Source organism: Asterias rubens, unplaced genomic scaffold (assembly GCF_902459465.1).
Source record: "Asterias rubens unplaced genomic scaffold, eAstRub1.3, whole genome shotgun sequence".
NCBI classification, from domain to species: Eukaryota; Metazoa; Echinodermata; class Asteroidea; order Forcipulatida; family Asteriidae; genus Asterias; species Asterias rubens.
Window position 1 is genome coordinate 9,264 of NW_022985733.1, and position 23,608 is coordinate 32,871.

At 36.2% G+C, this 23,608-nt stretch overlaps 1 protein-coding gene across 3 annotated transcripts; it reads right to left on the reverse strand.

Moving 5' to 3' along the window:
• Positions 1–63: 63 nt before the first annotated feature.
• LOC117306483 (LIM and SH3 domain protein 1-like) lies at positions 64–23,521 on the reverse strand. 3 transcript variants are annotated; one of them, XM_033791023.1, is made up of 8 exons: positions 23,328–23,521; positions 21,648–21,742; positions 20,537–20,621; positions 18,977–19,160; positions 13,525–13,566; positions 11,473–11,499; positions 4,192–4,325; positions 64–3,726 (listed from the first exon to the last, which is right to left on the reverse strand). In XM_033791023.1, exons 1-8 carry the CDS (start codon positions 23,394–23,396, stop codon positions 3,550–3,552), a joined length of 813 nt encoding a protein of 270 aa, XP_033646914.1. In that variant the 5' UTR covers positions 23,397–23,521; the 3' UTR covers positions 64–3,549. The 3 variants fall into 3 exon arrangements, with proteins under 3 accessions (XP_033646914.1, XP_033646915.1, XP_033646916.1); XM_033791024.1 differs by lacking the exon at positions 11,473–11,499; XM_033791025.1 differs by lacking the exons at positions 11,473–11,499; positions 13,525–13,566.
• Between the last annotated feature and the right edge of the window lie 87 nt (positions 23,522–23,608).

Here is a 23,608-nt window from a genome sequence, read left to right on the forward strand (position 1 = left end):
ATGTGAACGAAATTTGATTTTTAACATCAAAGAGTAAAAGAAAGACATAGTAGACACTGGAGATTAGGAAATTGGGTTCATCATTTAATAGGCACAATGTGCTACATACGTGACCTACTTAATAAAGCAAATAATGCAATTTCTACTAATAGTTTTTGCCACTAAATGCATTATTCAAAATTACATGCAAGATGTAACGCATTTAACTTGTTTTTTTTTTTTTTTTTTTTGCCAGAAATAAAATAAAATTTGAAGAATTATTGGAAGAATTGTTATCCATAATACAAAATTCATTTGTACTGATTACACCCTGTACATTCATTTTACACAGTATTAAATCTGCGTCCTACAACGAGGGTGAAACCATGGTACACAATAGTGAAAAGAAAAGTCAGAAAAATTTCTCAAGACATTCTACTACATCCAATGAATTTAAGTTTGTTAGTTTGTTGTCATGACAACTGCATGACATGACGATAGTTAATACAGATGTATCTCAATAACATTCCACATATATAAGACGCCCCCCAAAAAATAGTTTAAAAAAGTAATGAAACCATTTAAAAACAAAACAAATTGTTAGACTCACAAAAGGTGGGTGAAAAAATGAGTTAATTTTCCCAACAAAAATACATCTTTCAACAATTATACATTTTCCTTTACCACTTTTCTTTGACAATGCAGTCCTACAAATACTAGCTACAATAGATCATGATAACATTCAGACAAATGAAACAAGAATCTGAGTATATTTGTTAAAATAAGGATAACGAAAACAAGCTTTTTTTCTATCAGGATTATTTAGAGAAGTCATGACTACTTTGTTACCTTTTCAAGCAAGTAACTCGACCTTTGCCTTGGAATATGTCAACTCTCTTAGGAAAGTTCATGCAGTAACCATCATGTAGACTTTAATTATAAGGCTAGAATGTTTAGTTCCGCAAAAACAAAACCCTAATCTTTGAACATACAGATAAATTTATCTATGAACCCTAACCATTCCAAACCCTTCAAAAACCAACTGTATGTTTCGTTTGGTTTTGTTGGATTGTGGACTGCACTAAGTATCAGGCCTACTACCATCATCAGAGTCCCGACTGTTTGAGTGTTGAGTTGGTGTTGGGTTTGTCAGTGAGGAAGGGTCCTTGTTAAAAACTTGAGGGAGTCTTGTGCCTCAGTAACAGTCTACGAGGTATCCAATACAATCCTGCATATGTCCTACAAGCATTAAATGTACATGCACAGAATTAAACCTTTGTTTGACTTTTCAGTACATAATCACAAAACATGATTGGTTGACACATAATGAGGCTTTACATTTCACCTTATTCATTTTATTGAAGTAATGTTTGTGTCATAAATTACAACTGGATTTATTGGCAATTACAACCTCGAAGCGTTTGGGACAAACCAAACACATTCTACTGATTAGGACACATTATTTCAATGAGCATGTTTACCTTTTCAAATAAAGAAAAAACAGATGATTGATTTTGCATTCCTGAAGTGTACGGAAAAGTCTGATAAACCAGCGAAAAATTACAAACAGGTTTTGTTTTGACTGTGCTCAGTTTTAAGTTGTCGTTTAAACACCAACTTAACGAGGCAAACTAAAGCTTACATCTTCAGCTACAGCATGCATGCATCTGTTTTTAAATTTTAATTAGCATTCTTATAATAAAATATTATTCCATCAACATGGGAGAAATATACACCAAAATAAATGAAAGAAAACTTAAAATGTTCATAACAGTCCATTAACATAGAAAGCAATTAATGCCAAATCACTACTCACCATGATTATTATGCAATCAATTTTAAGGATAATGGAATTAATTTTTAATCGTCTGTTCTTAAAAGTATTCAGAAAATACTGCCATCTTTTATATTAAATCGTATTTACTTTGCAGAATATTTGTACAAAAGCAAAAAAACAAAAAGGCTTTGCAGATTTGCATATAATATTGTTTAATTAATTTTTTTATTGTTTTAAGTTTTTCATGAGAAAATGTGACTCTTCCATTTAACTTTGTTTTTAAATCCAATATTTGAAGCACAAGCCCAGTACAGCTCTCGATTATGATTTCACAAGCCTAAGTACAACCAAAAGAATAAAGAATAAAGACCCCAGAAGGTTAGGATGCCGTAGGCAGAGCTGCTGTTTTGGAAATAGCATTGGACTCAAACCAGGAGTTATTTTCCCCCAAAATACCACCGACCAAAAAGGTTAAGATGCACTGCTAAAAATGATACTCTTAAAATAAGAAAAACAAATATTTCAAGACAACTTTCCTTGAGTCACTCCAAAAAATCTTAAAAGAAACTTTTTCCAGGGAGTGACACAATAATTTGTTCATGTTTTAAGAATACGAGACTGTCGTAGAAAATAGTCTGGTGACTATGACACAATTCACAGGGGTCTGTATTAATCACTTTGGGTGTAGACCTTGAGGTATGCAGACAAATAAATTCATCATTGATTTTAACAAAATTATAATACTAATTTAGAACAGCCACCTAGGCATGTCTCCTGAATACTCGCCAGCTGATTTGGGTCGTAAAAACAAGTTCTGCATTGAGAAGGAAGAAATCCGGGTCTAGAGACAATCGACTGATATAGAAATAAAGCACCAATATTGTTAGTGTGAGATAAAATGTTGAGGGATTACATCTTGAATAAGTTGATTAATTTCAGAGAGGAATTTTATGTCAGGAAGGAGGTCACTGCAAACAGGACTGAAAAAACAAACCATTGAATTGGTTGAATTATATTGAAAGAAAGGCCCAAGAAGTCACTTCGTGTGCTTGTCCAGGCACTAAAAGTTGGTATTAAAAAACAATCTGATGTCATGGAAGTGTTAAGCACTTCAGACCAAAGCCATTTTCTTCATCAACGTCACTACCAAATCGTTCATACAAAATTTCTATGAAAGAAGTAAAAACGGAGAGAGATATTGTCAAGATTGGTTCACATACAATCCGACTGTTCCACCTTCAAAGCATCATTCTGATGAAGATGAAATGTCAGTTTTAGATGCGGAAGGAAAAAAGGAAAACTCAAGAAGGGTGAAAAAGGACAGAACATCTCCTCAACCGGTTGATACCAATCCAACGTGGGATGTGAACCCGGACCTACAGAGGCTCTTAGCAGGGACAGTACCACCGCGGCAACCTGTGCCAAATTTCATGGCTCTGCTTACCGTAAGCAAAGAATCAACACTTACAGAGCAGGAAATTCCGCGCATTACATCAAGTATATTTCATAGGTTTACGAGGAATTTCTGCTTGTGCACATGCGTACTCCATGTTACTAGGCATTCATTGCTTACACAGCTGCACAGAAATGATGCTTGCCCTGTAAACACAGAAATTGGCAGTAAGCAGAGCCATGAAGTTAGGCCAGAGATCCCAACTAAGGTCAAACAAAAATAATCAAAAAATTGTTAGCATCATTTTCCACTAGTAGTATACATTCTGTGTTTGTACATGCTATATAATGGCCACCTAAATTAACAAAGGGAGGCGTTTGTCACTGTTTTATGCCGGCGTCTACATGGGTTCAACGTAGTTGGAAGGCAGCATTCCGTGGGCTCCAGTCGACTCGACTCTTCCTTCCATCCAGCCATCATCAATAACGGTAGCGTCAATGATGACGTCGCCCTCTCTGAAGGAAACTTCATCTTCATCAGCCGCAGCGTAATCATACACAGCTACATACTTCGGCCCCTGAAAAATCCAAGAAGAAAGGCAACATTAACGGAAAGGTATACGCTTGGTAATCACTAAAATTAATGGTGGTAAAAACGTTTGGTTATAAGCCTACAGCAGTGTTTTATAGTATAAAGCATTTCAAAGAACATTTCATCTCAATGTAATGTGGTTCTGTAGAAAGATAGCAGTTTGAATTTGAATCTGAGAAAGCATGACCGCGTAACGTTTCTCAGATTGTGTATTCATATAAGGGATTATTCTTCCTGCGTGGACACATACACAAAATTGCGACCACCCTTTTTTTTCTTCTTATGAATGGAGCTCTTAGACACCGTTTATTCAACTCCAGGATTTACAAAGTACAAACATATTCTATGGAACATTTTTATTGTGTACATCTATATTTCTACATGATTAAAGCAATCAAATGGTACATGTGTACTCCAGTCGCAAAAATGTAGTTTTATAAAATGTACTTACACTAGATTTTGGTTGAGGAGGTGGCTGGGCGGCGGCTGGTGGAGGATTGTACGCCTGTGGTGGTGGAGTATTGTACGCCTGTGGTGGTGGTGCTTGGACTTGTGGCTGAGAAGGAGGAGGCTGGGCATAACCACCTGTAATAACAAACAATTATATTTATCAATTTATTTTTGAGGTTGAACAAAGAATTGACTAGAGTGGGATTCGAACCAATGACCTCCGGATTAACTTGCCGGTGCTCTACCAACTGAGCTATCTAGCCCTATATTGGCGGTGTCACTATTTTGTCGATACACTCCCGGTAGATGCTCTACCAACTAAGCTATGATGCACAGCAGTACACATGAAATCCCTCAGATTTTCCCTAAAAACTACACTTTTCTCTCGGTGTTGACATCAAAGATATATCTATGATATTTAGATATCAATGCTGTACCACAAATTGCGTCGTAATTAATTCAACTGTAAGAAGTTGATCCAAATAACACTACTACTAACCCAAAGCTTAGACTATAAAGTTAATAAAGAGATAAACACCCAAAATTAACAACTCCATAAATTGATCAAAATAAGGATCACAATTAGTTTAAGAAACGGCAATCTCTACCCTACACACATTGTTTTAAACGAAAAAAGAGTCCTGAAAGTTTTTATTTTTGCTTATTTTGGCTCTTAAAAACAGATTCATAAAAACAGAAACATGAAGACACGTATGCATCTGTACATTTTAAAACATAATTGACAACAAAATTTTGTTGACAAAATTTGCACTTATGCTCATGAGTTTGTCGAAGAAGATCATCTCCTCACTTTACCTGAAAAAAACACAATATTGGTTCTTAAAATTCTGATATTTCTCTGCTGCATAATTCTGCTCAGAACAAGCCCAAATTATATGGATTTCATTATTTTTCTCTTGCATATTTTGTCGCTCCAAGTAAATGGATTTATTGATCAAGAGTATTGTTTACCCCCCCCCCCCAAAAAGACATGTTCTAAGTAAAACATTATTTGTTGGTTTGTCGACTTATAGGCATTTGTCAAATAATAACCTTCTGATCATTACGAATATGAAATTGCAATTAATGACCTTGAAGCACTGAGCCGACAACGTGTATCTAACTTAAGCCATACATGAGTTAGTCATCTGGCTTTGGAAGTGGCTTTTCAACAACCTAGCCATAGCCATCACTTCAGACATGGCCTACACCAGTGCTGACTCCAGTATTTTCAACAAAATGTGAAAATTTGATGCAGAAATTTTTAAGGAAAAGAGGGTAATCATTACTAGATACCGCTTTGTGCTTAGTTATTTAGTACTTCGACAACAATCATGCATCAAGACCTAATTTTGAGAAGTCTTTCAATTCTTCTAGGTTAGCCAAGCATACTACAGAACACTGTCAGAGCACACTGACTGAAGCATTGAGCAGTACAAACCGGCCTTTCTCAGAGCCACCACTACTCACAAAAGAGATAGAGTCACTGCAAACCTTTCTTACTGAAGCCGGTTCATACTTCCTGCGAATGCGATACAAATTTTGACATTACAAATTCCCAATGACTAATTCCCAACAGTTGAACTGTGTTTAACTCCTGCGAAACATTTGCATTCGCAGGAAGTATGAACCGTGCATGGTCATACTACAGACCATCTAACCTTTGTTTACAAAAATAGTGACCTCGTATCAAGGTCATTTCCTGGCAGACAAGATAGTACACTAGTCATATATAGGAAATGTTTTTGTATTTTGTGTCATCATTTCCACATAAATGCAAAATAAATGAATAATGAATAATAATTAGCTTATTTGCATATTCAACAGATGATGTCATCAAGTAAGAATGGATGTTAAATGAAGTAACAATTATTACCAGAGAATATTTGGGATGTCACCTAATACGATTCATAATTAGCCTAATTGGTTACAGGTCTGGAATTTCATCTATGGCAAACTTGTTAAGGGGCACCAAGGCCAAGGGCAACGGAGGTCATGGCCTCTTTGGTCTTCTTGTAATTCCAGGCTTGTGGTTATTAAAAGTTAAAATGATATCATCAAATATAGCTGGTTATTAAATAACAAAATTACCCCAAAATATTTGCGGGGTCAATTAAACAATGAATCTCTTATCACAGAGTGAAAATAAATGATTCTGTAAAAAATTATTGAAGTCACTGTCAGAAAAGAATAACAAAATGTTGTCCAGGCACGTTATTGATGAGGACGCTTGTGTTTGAATCATAAATAATAATTAGGGTAGGAAATATCAACTAACCAGATAATTATCTCTTGTTTATATGTAAATACAAATAATATTGTGGCGAAGAACTATCCAGAGTATTAAAAAAATAACCCAAATGTAAAAGAAAAAATCCCTCTAAAATGAATAGAATAAAAGTTAAAGGCAGTGGACACTGTTGGTAATTACTCAAAATAGTTATAAGTATTAAAACTTACTTGGTAACGAGTAATGGGGAGAGGTTGACTTGATAGGATAGTATAAAACATTGTGAGAAACGGATCCCTCTGAAGTGACTTAGTTTTCGAGAAAGAAGTTATTTTCCACGAACTTGATTGTGAGACCTCAGAATTAGATTTTGAGGTCTCGAAATCAAGCATCTGAAAGCACACAACTTCGTGTGACAAGGGTGTTTTTTCTTTCATAGTTATCTCGCAATTTCGACGACCAATTGAGCTCAAATTTTCACAGGTTTGTTATTTTATGCATATGTTGAGATACACCAAGTGAGACGACTGGACTTTGACAATTACCAACCGTGTCCAGTGTCTTTAAGAGAAAATAATCATTTAATGAATATTCATTAAGCTCAGGGTTAAACAATTGCACCATGGGATTGCTCTCAATAGGCTGCCATATTTAGGGGCCAGCTATTTATCCAATTGATATGAGACCATTCCCCACATTCTCCCAATTACTCCCTTCGGCAGTCACAGGTTCAACAACATCTAGTTTATTTTCATCCTCCGCATTTTACTCTCAGAAGTTTCTGCCGTCTTTTATTAAAAGACAGGATTTTTTTACTCCGAGATATTTCCAAAATGACAACAGTTAAGAAAACAACCGACATTTGTCACTTTTTTGTTGTTGAGTCAGTGGAAGAAAAAAGACCCCTCCCCCTCAAAAAACATCAAGTAATTTGTAAGTATATCTGTCGTGGTTTGCAAAGAAATTATTTGTAATCTTTGTGTTTAACAAATCTTGAGGGTGGCAAAAGCCAAATTGACAAATTTAAAAAGCAGGAAATTGTACATTTCATTAAAATATTAAAAGCGAATGTACAAAGAATAACTGAAAGGACGAACAAATAAAAACATTGATGACAATTAATAAAAAAATAAAACAAACTAAATAAACCAAACAATAACGGCATCACAATAACAAATATGTAAAGAAAAAAACAGAGTGCAGAATTTTTAAAAAGAACAAGCCTATACAAATAATTATTAAGAATAATTAACAAAACTCGAGCCTTGGCCTACGTTTTCCAGATCTTGCAGCTTAAAGCTAAGCAAAGTATAAAACATAAGTCTTAATCACGACTTTTGAAATGCGTGTTTTGTTTTGTGTGAAAACGTGGACGATATTACAGTCTAACTCAATTTAACATCCACTTAGCATGTATAAACTAAAATAGACATACATGTTTCCGATCAGTGAACATTATTTCTTGGTCAGTCAATGGCTTCTTCAAACTTTCACTTTCAGAGACTAGAGTCAGTTATTGCTATTAAACATTTCCAGCTCATCTAATTTCAAGGGAGTCTTAGAACAGGGTAATAAGGGAAATGATTAGCAAGTACTGATGGATTGATGCTAGAATAAAAACATACTGGAACTACTCCCACATGTTAGATATGCACGCATGAATAGCGCATTATATAGAATGATATGGCAACGCCTGAAAATGAAAGTTAAAAATATAACTTGAATTTTTTTCTTTTCCTGATGTGTTTAAAGATAGCATTTGAGTCACCAAGTAAACACTATAATATCCTACATTAAACCACAAACCAAAATATTGCAAAGTTTTGTTTACAATGAAATTTTTTTCTTATTTCTGTATAGACACAAAAGATTTTTGTTATCTTTTCCCCTTTGTTTTAGATATTGCACTTAGTTTCTCACACTCCAAACTTTTATTTATGAATTAATATGATTGAAGTATTGCTTTTTACTGCCATCTTTTGTTGAAATTTTTACTGCAATTTTAGAATGTTTAATGTATAGTATATAAATGTGTACTTTTTATGAGCTTGGTCTGGGAGGGCACATCTTTTTTGATGACAGTTTTTTTTAAAACTTTTGCCCTTCCCTGGACGGCCTGTGTTTGTTTTATTGTTGTTGTTTTTTTGTCTTGTCCGAAGAATTAAAATAAATAATAAATAAATAAACTTGAAATTATAGCTTTTTGCACTGATGTACACAGATGAAGTTTACACTGAATTCCAAAGAGGGCATTTTCTTCTTCCCTTTTTACTATCATTCATTTATGGTTGTACTTTTTAATATCCAATTAAGTATAATCGTAAATTTCTCATTTGTTTTTGAAAAAACATCTCTATAATCAAAAAATTAAGTTGACACCTTACGAAGACAACAATATTCCTGAACTTGGCCTAGACAAGTTTACAAGGGCCTTTGGTTCAGAAACAAAAGAGGGCACGAAAAGGGGCGCTAAAATGGGCGCCAAAAGGGGCATCAAGACGGGGCAACAAGACCGGGGGAACATTGGGGAACAGGGCAATGGCCTCTGTGAACACCAAAGCCTGAAAGTGCTGAATAATATATTTGGTATCTCCTGAGTCAACCGATTAAAATCAGAGTAGATTTTCCTCAGTATCTGACCCTGTAACCTCCGCATACTTGGAGAGTCATGCATTGCTACACAACTACAATTTCAACAAATAAGCTAGCATGCATACATGTATGTGTGGATCAGCTTCAAGCGCCATTATGAATAGCGTGAATATAACATAATGTACAACATCGAACATCTACATACATCTATGAATGAACATAAAACAGAGTCAAACACCCATATGATGCACGGAAATAAATTGACAGAAAAAAAGAAAGAAAAAAACTAACCTGAGAATTTTTACCAAATATTGCAACAATGAATACCTGAAGAAATATTGACTGAGCCTTAAACTTTCATAGAAAATCCAGCCTCAACAGAACTTTCCCCGCCCAACCAACCCTATACTTCTTTGTTCAACTTTACAATAGAAAATATCCACGCTTTATTGAGACTATCCACGCTTTATTGAGACTATCCACGCTTTATTGAAACTATCCACGCTTTATTGAAACTATCCACGCTTTATTGAGACATTCCACCCTCAGAGTATATGCTTACATTCTTTAAATATAATTTGTGATTAATAAATGTTGTAATAAAAGAACTGGTATCATGTTAATTCACTGTAGTTATTACTGGTTGACACATCATTGGTTACCAGTCCATGAAACTCTCGTACTACACATTTGTGTGTACTAGTTGAAAATTCAATATTCAGAACATTCAACTTTCAGAACATTCAACTTTCAGAACATTCAACTTTCAGAACATTCAACTTTCAGAACATTCAACTTTCAGAACATTCAACTTTCAGAACATTCAACTTTCAGAACATTCAACTTTCAAAACATTCATCTTTTCATCCTATACATGGCTGATGATTTATAACTTCATTTCAATTTAAATTCTGACTTTTTGCTCATTATACTAAACCTCTTCCAGCAATCGCTTTAGGACAGGTTACTTACTTAGTAAGGATTACCTTTGTGAATATCGACCCCTGAACAATCACACAAAGATTTTACCAGAATTATAATATTTTTGGACAGCAATTTGACTTTTTTGCAAAGGTGATGTTAGTTTCACATCATTGTTATGGAGTACGGCACTATTGATCCATGTTTTTTGTTCTTCCCTCATTACATACACAGATGTGACAATCCTGACAGTAGTTAATAGAACAAATTCAACATGGTGTGAATTGACCGCTTAATGGTTTGATGTCAGTTGAACAGATCCTTTCAGGAAGATACATGTCTGAGGACTTGACATGAAGGAGGCAAATAATTGTGTGAAGAGACTGATGTTAAAATCATGATGTGTCACACACTAAAAGCCAGAAGCATGAGTTGACTGAACATCGGGCAATATTTTAATGTTGACCATAAAGGCCAAAGCGAATTTTAACGCCACATGGCTGTTTCCGCAGCGAATGTTTCAAAGGAGTTCTCTTGTGAATTATTTGTTGGGAATATGTGATGTCAAAACTCGCTTCACATTCGCATTCACAGGAAGTATGAACCGGGCTTTAGTCATACAACATCAACAAAGTTGTTAAATCACTGTCAATTGACACTTGTGATCTTAACAATCATAGATAGATACTTGTGAAACGGAACTAGTTGATCTTCACCAGCAGGATGACCTGGTGATCTTTGACCTTTGACATTGTCAAACCAGACATGTATCTGAGACCCCTAGGAGTTTTATGATATGACTTTATCTCAAGTGAACTTCCCCCGAAATCCATCCCAGATCCCACATTATTTGAAGTCATGCATACGTGTAAATCAGACATGCACACATACATAGCACAGTACCATAACATAGTTTGTCCTGAACCTAACCTTTCTGCCATGCATGTTCAGTTGATAAAGAGAAAAAGAACAAAACCAACAGATTGTTCTACATGAATTTCTAATTTAATCACCCGACTCACAAACAAAAATGTAAAAAAATACAACAATAAAGTGTTTTTTATTGTCTTGATAAAGAGACAAACAACAATAAAGTGTTTTTTGTTGTCTTGATAAAGAGACAAACAACAATAAAGTGTTTTTGTTGTCTTGATAAAGAGACAATCTGAAATTTCAGTATTTCCTTCTTTCTAAAAGTTGGTGACTTAATACTAAGGAAATTCATATCTTAAACAAAACACTTTTGTTCTTGTCAAGACGAATAACACTGATGAGACTAAAGACCGTATGCGATTTGGCGGCAAAGGCTATGGCTACAAATGTTGCTAAAGGTGTTGCTAAGGACAAACTATACTTCAAAACAAGATAACGCGAAATCAAGCCATAGCCACAGCTGTAGCCACTAATTCGGACAAAGCCTTACTTTTGAGCCGTGTGAAAACTTAGAAATTCATGGTCAGAACTACAACCAGTAAACGTTGACTACACATTTCACAGCATATGGTGAACCACTGGATACTACTAGCACAGTGTACCTACCTGCACCCCTCCACACAGAGCCTAGGGCTGATTGTACAAGCAGAAAGTATAAAACAGCAAACGTTAAACAAAAACCTTTAATGGCTAACACTTTGGGGAGAAAACGGAATCAGCAGGAAAAAGTTGCTGTCAAACAAGAATATTGAACTGAAAAGTGGTACAGCGTTGGTGTTGGGAGCTGTACTCATTTCAATGCAAACAACACAAATAGTTCACAAAATTAGCGCATGGTAAACAAAAAAGGAGTTTTATTATTTTGATGAAATTAGTAATGCTAATTTCCCTTGCCTCGCAAAGCAATAAAAACAAGCTTGGTGCATCAATATTGTTTGAAAGATGACATGTAAAGTATAAATGTAACTAAGGAATTATAACTTAAAGGTTTGATCATTTTCTTGAAATCAATAAATTGCACAGTGTCTTGAAAGCAACAATCAGAGAAACTCAAAACAGAAACATCTTAAATAACAATCAGAGAAACTCAAAACAGAAACATCTTAAATAACAATCAGAGAAACTCAAAACAGAAACATCTTAAATAACAATCAGAGAAACTCAAAACAGAAACATCTTAAATAACAATCAGAGAAACTCAAAACAGAAACATCTTAAATAACAATCAGAGAAACTCAAAACAGAAACATCTTAAATAACAATCAGAGAAACTCAAAACAGAAACATCTTAAATAACAATCAGAGAAACTCAAAACAGAAACATCTTAAATAACCACTTGATACTAAAATCAAAGTAGCACAATTGAGCATAGCAACATTTTGTGTAGAAGTGATTCACATAGCCCTGCAGAAAAATGTCAACTCAGATCGCGAACAGATTTGTTACTTTTGACTGCTAAAAAAATTATTGTGCAAACAGCTTTTCAGAATTACACCAACAAACTTTTACTGATTATGTAGAGATCTTAAGTATGGCAAGCAGAAGCGAGATAGATTTCTTTATGAATCTGTGCCTTTTTGGTTATTTAATGAAAATATTAATAAGAAAAAAAAACCACCACAATTCTTAAGGATGTTGCAAAACATTGGGAATAAATTTCCTCATGCTGGTAGTTTTGGCTAAGTTTAAAATATTGATTTTGTGCTGACAATTGTTATGCATGCTGTTTTGGTGTTTTGCTTTACTATTACTTTGTGGTGTGTTTTGTATCGTGTAAGGAGCGTCAAGACGTAACAGATTCGGGCATGGTATAAGTCTTCTTCCTCTTACTATTATTTATTATGCTTTGCCTTAAAATTGATAACTATGGTGCTTTGCCCTAAAATTGATAACTATGGTGCTATGCACACATAGTCAAGATCTATTGAAGCAAAAGTTTTGCAATTAGTTAATCTCTTAAAATGAAACAACAAAAAGAGAAAAACCGAGTTCACAGAGTACATGTTCTGTAGATCTTACTATCTGTGAAAGAACTGTTCATAAATGACTTTTTTTCTCTGAACACAAAACATAAATTTGTTTGCAATCTTATGAGTTGCTTGGATAAAAAATGGTTAGTTTTTTAGTGACTAGTTTCAAGAGTCCTTGAAGTGGACAAACATTGCTGACTAATATTTTGCCGATTTAATTTTTAAATCTGAAGGCACTTGATTAAACCAAGTTGACTTTCAGCCAAATAAAAAACTGTCTACAACATTCAATTTTTCTTTAGGCAGACCAGTACTAATAAATACATTTTGCTGGTACAATTTTTCCTTTTCTGGATATCTTGAGATTGTTGAAATGATCAGTAAATTAGCGAGAAAAAAATCCTCCAGAATTGAAATACATATAATATTTACAATTTTCATCTGTTTTAGTCCATTAACTAAAAATAAAAAAGCCAAAGTGATCTCTCAAAATGTGCAGTTTACGTTGCCAAGATGAACCAGCTACATGATTGCACTGAAGTCATTTTGTTGAAAGGAAAGATAGAAATAAAGTTAATCGATGATAAAAAAAAAGTTTCCAAACTAAAACTGAAAAAGAATACCACACGGTTAAATGGATTAGCAGCCAGGAACTTCCTGCATTTTTGTTCTTTTACACACTCTAACCTGTCTCAAGTTCTTGTGCAGGGTTGTAGTCAAATCCCTCATCTGGAAGCAAATACATGGGCAGAAAAGGCACGTAATAATTAAGCCACCATGCAATAAGTGTTTGTAGCAAATTAAGAAATAGAAATTCTGTCACAGGGAAGATTAAAACTCAAGTGCCGATTACAAATCTCAAACTCTCATCAGTCAAAGATGGTCTGACCTAGACTTGTTGACAAGTCGTTAATGGTCTGCTGCGGTGAGATAGTCGAGATGCGGCGGTGCTCTCACGAGATCACTGCTCTCGCGCGAACTGCTGGTTGCCGACTTCTAATCCCCATGCGTAGTCGTGAGAGCAGTAGTCTCGCGGGGCACGTAGTCTCGCGAGAATACCCTGGGAATTGCGGGGAGATTCTGAAAATAGAGTTGAACACTATCATCGCGATAGACATTTAATGACTTGTCCACAAGTCTAGGGACAAGTCTAGGTCTCACCATGTTTTCACAATAAACTCCTAAAAGGAAAGGCATGTTTACGTGTTTCATCATTGCTTTCAGAAGTGTACATTATTGAATCTAAACACTTGAGTTTTCAAAACAAGGTTGCACAAGTTTATTCTGTTTAACGGATATCACTATCATGAATCAACTTTATAAGAAAAACAATTAAACAATATACTATGTATGGGTTTCAGTTTATGATTCGCAATTTGATATTCTTATTAATGTTGGCGTTATGTATCGGATGTGGTTTTACAAAAACAACATTGGTTTTCCACATTTAGAAAACGTGATTAAAGGCAACCAACTTAGTGGCAACTCAATCTCGTAAAGCCTTCATACATGATGTAACAATGCACTCAGAGGACCGTTCCTTTGGAAGTCTAGAAAAGTAAAGTATAGAAAAATCGCAGTTTCCTAATGCAGCCCTAAACAGTGCATTCAATCAGTATGTTATGAGCATTAGTTCAAACAGATGAGACATTCAGAATATTTAAGTTTTAGTCATTCATTCATGCAGTTATTTAATATTTATAAGCGGTAAGTTGATTTACCCCTGAAACTGAAACTACACACAGCAACGTCATAAAATTATTCAGATTAAGGTGCTGCGGTCACTTTGTGTCAGTGGTCTTTGATAGAATGTGTAGGCCTACGTGACTGACCGTCACAAACCTCAGTGATGAGGAAGCTAATTTCTTTATACACCTATTCATTGACTGTGAAACCCATTGAAAGTTCTCTCTAACATTTCATGAAGTCCATGACGGAAGCAAAATGCTCACTATAGGACTGTAAATGACAAAATCTTCCCTTTCCACCCAAAAATAACATTTCCTCAAAACATGTATATTAATTTGTACCATGTGATCGGAATACCAAACATAATGTCAAAACTTGACCTCATCGAATTCATACAACCAAAACCCTTTAAAAAATCTCTTAGAATTATTTATATTTGTTTATTTATTTGGAAAATCTATCTATGATTCAGATTTACTGAACATCTACATGTAAGCTCAAACTCCACTGAAAAATATGGTGTGGATGTCATTCTGAAGACAGTCAGAGCACACTGATCGAAACGTCAAGCAGAAACCGGCTCTTCTCAAAGGCACTATTTCTCACAAGAAGAAATTGCTAATGGTGTAACCCCAAACTTACTAAGTATTCTACAACTTATTATGCAAGTAATATGCCTGAGAAAATAGAATTAGCTGTTGCAAACAACTTACCAACCAAATGGACCGAGAGTATAAATGCAAAAAATAGTTAATGGCCTGACGTTTCGACCCTAGCAGAGTCTTTCTCGAAGGCTAAAGAGAAAGACTCTGCTAGGGTCGAAACGTCAGGCCATTAACTATTTTTTGCAAGTAATATGCCTGTTATATTTTTTCACGGAGCTCGGGAAAGTACTGAGTATAACAGTGCTTAACACATTGGTGTACATGATATTGGTAAAACCCCAAATTAATATTCTTTATCTCCGATGCAAATTTCCATCTTTTAAATTATTTTATAACTTGATAAACATTTTAGAGTAGGAATACCATCTCGCCCGAGTCTGACCTTTATCAAATGAAACCCAAGATGTCTCTTTAAATTTCACTTTAACAACTTAGTAATATGTTATTCTTTCTTCTACATCCTGTTCCGAGAGACCCACTAAACAGCAGTCTGTGGTCTCTCATCCCTGGATAATACAAGTATCAAAAGTTAGTAACATCCTGCCAAGTTGGAAGGGAAGGCATAAAAAAAATCATGAATTTGTTCACTTCCTTCCCCCTTCTGCATCAGGAAAAAGGATCATAATACAGGTCATGCATGGCCAACACAAATGGATTGTACATGTATCTAGAGGGATATAAAACCTGTATAAAACATGTACGCATTACAGGGTTCAAAATGCCCACTGGACCGCTTGTCAGAGGCAGGATATTTTAGCTCTTGGCCAGTAACTCCACAAGTCCTGCAATCCAGTATTTTACCAAACTTGTATTTTTGAAGACTTACTACTGTACTCCAGAACAGAATTATAAGAAAGAAGAAATTTCATCTCTTGTAAAAATAAAAAGTTAAGCTCAGTGAAAGTTTTGAACAGTAACTTAGTAAAACCTGTCAGTGTCCTATGTGGAGTATAGTGCAGAGTTAACTAAAAATTTGATCCATGATGTAATATTATGTTCAGTGAAAAAGTTAGCGACAGAAAATAATTGCCATCCAAGAGTAAACTGAACTAGTGAAACATAGAAAACAAAATTTCACATGGTCCCTACATTGTATGTAAGAGAAGTCTAGTGATTCCTGTGGGAGGAGTCAAAACGATCCCAGTGGGAGGAGGTAAAACGATCCCTGTGGGAGGAGTCAAAACGATCCCTGTGGGAGGAGTCAAAACGATCCCTGTGGGAGGAGTCAAAACAGTCCCTGTATTGAGTAGGAGGGCTGACCTAGATACAGTATGCATGTACCGCTAGGTTTTTATAGACCAGTTGCTATTTAAACACAAATCTTACAAATTCGACAACCGGATTAAAAAAAGGGAGAATATCGTGCCTAGTATAAGTAGTACAAAAATATATATTAAAGGAATATCAAATTGTTGCAAATTTTGGCAATTCCATTGTGGGACTGATTTTTCCCCCCTTCAACTTTTGATATCACTGACTGCATTCACTTGCACACATAAGTGATGTGCAAGTGAATTGCACCTATGCATTTCTTGCAGAGATATAAAAACAAGCTGACATTCCAGAAGTTGATAACAATGTTGTTTTTATTTTACTGCAGGTAGTGCAGTAAAGTCCTCTATGTAGTAGATGCTAGAGTTTATTTCCACAATGTCCTTGGATGCTGTTTGATTTGATCATTCGTCATTGACTACTGTACTTTATGAGGTGAATAATGGATACATTAGTCAGTACAGTACACCACAATAAGATCAATTCCAAGGTTTATTGAGCTGCACTGACCAGAAATCAATGGGTTTTTCAAGATTGTTTTCATGACTAAAATATAACAAGTTTAAGCTCAATCAGTCACAAGAAGAAGACAAACAAACTCCCTGATTTTTGTTCACCGTTTTTGAACATTGAGAATCGAGATTTGCAAGATCAAAACAAATTGTTTCACTTATTTCTCAGAAACTACAGCATTTCAGGCAAAAATATTTCATGGGAAAATTTTCCACCATGAACATCTTTACACCATGTAAGTTAGGTGTAAATCAGAGACTGTAGGCCTATGATTTCAACCTTTTAAATAGTATTAAAACTTCAAAGAAATTTAACTTCCTTAATTATGTACAACACTGTTTATGTATGTATTATTATCGTTAAAATGTTTCAAGCAAAAGGTCTAACGCATGCTATACTACGAGATACCACAGCATTTCTTGATCCAATTAATTATAACAATGATGGTAACACTATTCTACCTGTACAAAGAAAATAACAACACGTGTAAATTGGCACCACAACACATCATGTACATGTTGGTAAGAGATTAAAAATAGATGAACGCGAACCCTAAACATCTACCCCAAAAAAAGTTAATAATTCTAACCGACATGTATTATACAAGACTCTTTAGAAAAATCACTAAGCAAGCAAGGTTAAGCTATTCTCACGCAACTTTAATCTACACAAAAACATGAATTGCCACACTATACTAATTTGTACTATCGACACATGAGTTAAGGAAATACAAGCAGTGGAAATATTGCACAAGTTTATTGGAAAAATGCCCTTAACAGATTGAATGCATTTAATTGACTCCGGACTCTTGACAGATCAGTCCACCAAAAACAAGGCCAGTTATTCAATGGTTAAAAGGCGAATTCTGTGAACTTGTTTGATAAAGAGCATCATATTTAAGATAGGGTTGCACCACAATACATATCTCAACCTTGAGTTCTGAGAAACCCAAGCAAGATACTTTATCTTTGACCCTTTTTTAGCGGGTCATTTATCACTGGGATGGGTAGGTATGTGCCACCTATTATGGCCGTAAAGGGACCAAGAATGAAAAGGAATCATGGAAGACTTGGGATTCATGTGCAAAGCAAGCCTGTTCATGGAATTATGAACTCTCACCAAGTTACTGCACGCATGCCCTCCCTAAATACTGCCTTTGGAGAGAGTATGCATGCGCGTACTCTCAGTGAGAGTAAAAAATTCCATTCACAGTACTACTTATGTCAAGACGATACACCCCTTTAACTTGTTGGAGGGTAGCCAGCAGGACCAGTTAGCATGCCATGTCACTGATCTGCCAGCTCAATCACTGGTCCATACTTCAAGGTTTCCCTTTCCCTTTTTGTGAAAGACTTGGAAGCAATAAATCTAGCCAGCAGGACTAGAGTAAGACATACTTTTGACTGGTCCTCAGGTGCTTCAGCTGGCAGTTGGCCAGCAGACCACTGTCATGAGAGAATGCCGGTTTACATTTGACCAAGCACCCATGTTCTCTTTCAGGTTTCCGATTATAAACAAATTCCACTTGGAAAACAGAAACTTCTGGGTTGAAGTTCTGCCTCAGTCTAGTGCAGCTTTTTCCCCCCGGAAATCCAAAGTAAATTTAAGTCTTTTTCCAACCACACAGTAACTGTATGTACACAAAAAGTGCCGGTAGAACTGTCACACTCCGTAACTAAACAATGGCGTCGCCATCTTGTTTCATTTCTATTCAAGTCAATATGAACCGAAGTGAGGCTGGAAGGGGAAAAAAGTACAGGCCTTTTTTTTTACAATTAGAATAATTATGATTGACAAAGAGGCCTGGAATGTCATCTTTGAAAGGGCAAGGCCATTTTTATTTTGTCAAAGGCGCTTCCATTGGAAACTCTAAAAGTTTATGTGAATATTTTCCAAGGGGCACCACAGCCAAGACAACAGAGGCAATGGACTCCATGACCTGCAACCCTCTCAGATGGCCACTTCATAAAGTTTGATTTTGAAGGAAGTAAAAAGCTTACCACTTTGTTGTCCACTCTGTCCGGCTAACCTCGCTGCTTCCATCTGGTCACGCTGTCCTACTTTATTCTGATAGTGCACATCACTGATATTCATCTGGTTCTTCTTAAAGGTTTCTGAAGCGGGCGTGTCAGTGACCTTGGAGAACTTGCTCAAGTCACTTTTGTGATCCTTGTGGTACACCAACTGCTCAGGAAAACATTCCAGAATAGAAGAGTTTGAAGCAAAATGTGTGTCAAGTTTGACAAATCAATAGAGTATCAACAATAATTTGGGTTCTAAAACTACATAACTAACCTACTTAACAATTCAATTCAAATCAACATTTATTTCCATATTGGTGAAAAAGAAGAGAATATTAAACAAATTTAGTACAATAATTTGAGGCAAACTGAGTGCAAATGAGAGTTCTCAGACGATGTACAGCAGTGGACTGCCAGTTACGTGCAAGATCCTTCCCCCTGATGCTCTATTTTTGTTACAAATGAACACTTCTCATCTCATCATGGCACTTAATTTAAAAAGACACTTCGGAAGACTGATCAACACTTCAAAAGATGTTTGATTCAGAAATGTCTTGCTTTACCTTTAGCAAGTCCACTACGGTTGCAAGTATACACCAAAAAATATTACACATTTCATGGTAGAAATTTTGTTGACATTTTTAAACATGTGGCAGCTTATTGGCTGTGGCTTAGGCAGGCCTGTATGATTCATATTTGAAAGGGCTCCCTATGGGAAAAGAGCACCCTACGAGATAATTGTATAAATTTGCATCGGGGATAAAGAATATTAATTTTGTTTTTTTACCCATACACCAATGTGTGTTAGCACTCTAACTCAGTACTTTCCCCGAATCCTGTGAAAAAATATCACAGGCATAATACTGGGTTGGGATTCGTACCCACGACCCATGCAATTCTAGAGCAGTGTCTTACCAACTAGACTACCGAGGTTGCCCGGTAGCTAGAGGCAGTTCGAATCCTATGTTTTGGCAGCGGGTATCGCAACGAGATAATTGTAAATTGGTACTGGAGCATTTCAAGGCCACCAAGGCATGCACATTGCATGCTCCATGCACCCAGGGTATGCTCAATACACCCAGGGGGCATGGAGGCAATCACCTTTGTTGCCTCCATGCCCCCTGTGAAGTATCAGGCTTGCTTCAGACAGTAACTTGGGAAAATAGAATTAGCTGATGCAAACTGCTTACCTACCAAAAGGACCTATGGTATCAATGCAAACATTTTTAGTGGCCTGACGTTTCGACCCTAGCAGGTTATTTTAGACGTCAATAAGACTCTGCTAGGGTCGAAATGTCAGGCCGCTAAATATTTTGATCAAGACACTCAAATAAAAAATGTTCTTCTGTGTCACTTTCCCTACTAAGACTCCAAGTGTCTGAAATCTTCACACATCTGACCAGCCCAAAAAAAAAGAAGCTTTATTGGTACTATAGCTTATTTGTCCGTTTGCCATTATTTTGCAATGAATTAACCAAAAGATTTGAACAAGTCCAGACAGAATCTTTTGATGGAATAATTACTGAAAGCCAAACTTACATCACTCTGATTCTTTGTCTGTTGGGAAAGGCGTAGGTTCTCTGGTGTATCAGCTACAGCTGTGAATTTTGTTGTTGGGTAATGCCTGAAATCAAATAAAGCAAAGTGAATTTCGTTATTAGGTAAATGCCTGAAACCCCAAATAGTTTAGTGATTTCTGATGTTAGGTTATGCCTGAAACCCCAAAAGTAAAGTGAATTTTGTTGCTGGGTAAAGCATGAAATCAAAACAAGCAAAATAAATCATTCAGAAAAACAGACTCTAACTATTTTTGGAAACTTATACTTTTGTGGTTCGACGAGCCATACTGTTCTTATTATGATATATTTATGGTAATGAAACCAACGATGCCACATAAGTGAACTTAATCACTGTATCTTGCGAGCCCGGGGAAACCTGTAAACAAAGGTGCTTTCTATGTGAACAAGAAACACCGGGGTTAACCTCTACTCTTCAACTATGAGTGTTCTGCACAATTAGCACCAATAACAGAATGAACAGGAAACAAGAAATCTGTTTAAGTTTAAGATGTGGGAGGGAAAACCCCAATGGGGAAACCCACACAATAAGGGAGGCAGGGAAAGATCAACCATTTATGAGCTCTGGTCTGAGGTGGGATTTGAACCGGGGTCCACAGGGGAGAAAGAAACCACTGGGCAAACCCGATCCCCTAGATCATTTCACAGATATACTTTTTTTAAATCAAATAATAATCCTTTAATAACTCAATAAAATTTAGCACCAGTGCAATAACTTAAAGGCAAAGTATACCTTTAATTTTGAAACCAATGGGTTGGGAAAATTTCAGTTAAAACGTGGTAGCGTTTTTGAGATATCGCCGAAAATCTGGAGCGGTTTAGTTCGTGCAGAAAAAATAATCCGTAATTGAAACACACTCTCAGATTGAAATGTTTTTGAATCCCTCTCTCTAAACCACATTCTTAAGAAAAGGAAAATGTACATTGTCAATAGTTGCAGTTCTTTTCACCTCTAAAGTTTTTATGGTAATTCCTTTTGAAGAAATTATTAAAGTTCCTTTATAGGTCCCTATACCCTCCCTTTAAACCAGGATTACAAAACAAAATCACAGACAGAGCTGTGCAGTACTCACGTATTGCAGTATGGTAGCTTGTTGTAGCCTTTGTATGTTTTCATTGTAAGTTTAAGGTTACAAGTTTCACATGTGAAGCAGCCTTTGTGCCAAATCTAAAGGAGGAAAAAGGATATTGAAATGTTTGAAAATAAACAAGAAATAATCTTTCATTAATTAGTAGGCAGGTTCTGCTTCTGCTATAGAATCTCTGTCAGTAGTCTTACCTTATTTGTTTCACTTAGAACGGTCACTAGTTATCAAAGTTAAAAGTAATAATAACGAAAAGTTCCTCCAGCCAAGAGGATCTTTTTAAGGGAAATAAAATGTTTGAACAAATTCTTGGAAGAGGTGGAATCCAACAAGAAAGTGTGGTTAAGATTGGTAATGTCATTCTCTCTTTTTTGTATATAATACAACAGTCTTCATTGTTTAGGTAGCATGGCTACATTTGACCCAACTCTCCACTTTCCATGAAAAATGTTTGAATTGTGTAACTTTTCATTTCATGATAGTCAGGGATGCACATAACATTGTTGTTGACCACCATGCACAATTTAATTGTTGTACTTGCTGGGACTTGGCTCGGGATGTGCTCCTGTGTGATACAGTCCTGCCATGTTCTTGCCTGGCTGGGCAGGGGACCAGTACTGCGAGGGACTTGCTTTTTGAACATCTCTAGCTATACCCCGGCACCGGCATGCAGGGCATATTCCCCCCCCCCCCTGCCACCTGCATGATCCTGGCCCCGGCATGCGGGGCCTTTATCACAACCTCTGCAAAATCCTGGCCGGTCTTGCCACCAGAGTAGTCGTCACAACACACTTTAAATATAATCCCTTAAAAGTCCTTGCTATTGTCGAGAGGTAGGTCGGGGGCCGATTTCACAAAAAGCGTTGATTGATCTCAACTGCAAATCAATCGTAGTTGCATAGTAAAATGTGATGCCACTATTTCAAATCATTATGGCGATATTGACAACTCATAACGATTAATCTGGTGTTTTGTGAAGTTGAGCCCAGGGTTCAAGAGGTAGTTGCGATGATCGTGTCCCTCCATCCTCCCGACGGTCGGTCACGATCATCGCAACTAGGCTCAAGGACACAAGTGCCATGACTGGAACTCGAACCCACACCCCCCCCCCCACCCCCGATTAGGAACTGAGAAACACAAGAGCTTGAGCCAGGACCTGGTGCTCTTATTCTGAACTGCCTCAGCCATGACACGCAATCAGAAGCAGAATCTGAATACCTCTTTTGATCTCTTTCTCTCTCCAAAACCTTCTTGAGGAACTTCTTGAGTAATTACATATTATAATTCTGGATGTAAATATAGTCCCAATACTTTTTTATTTAATGATGATAGGCCTAATTCCCACCATGCTATTTTAAGTAAAAAAAACTAATAAAGTAATATTAATAAAAGTAATTAAGCCTTTGTTTAGTTAGTAAGGTAAAAACAAGCATTTAACAACATCACTCCAACAAATTTAGGGAAAGATCATGTCTTTATACTCTCTTCCCACAAAATTACGCCCATAAAATTGATAGGGTAGTATCATTTTAACCTGATGATTAAAAATTTGTTACGCTACACTGACGATATTCTCAGTGCTGACATTTACATGCATAATTGCGTACAGTACACCGACGACATCGGATAGTTAATGCACTGAGGTAGCCTCTCGATGGTTTATGTTACCTTATCCAAACACGAAAACTTTTCCACTGGATATACCGTCTTTTTACATCTTGAGCACGGAGCATTCATCTTGAAGATCTTTCTCCTCTTTTGGCACAGAGGACAAATATGAAATTCGGTATTTCAAAGTAAAACACAAGTCAAAAATGGGCGCAAATATCGTCAGCAGTTGTTGAATCTCTTCACTCAGTGAAAGGCTGCGCAGTAGTGATGTCTCGCAAATGCCAGCCAATCGGATAAAATAAAAAACTAACTATTTTATGCTACTAATAAAAATAAAT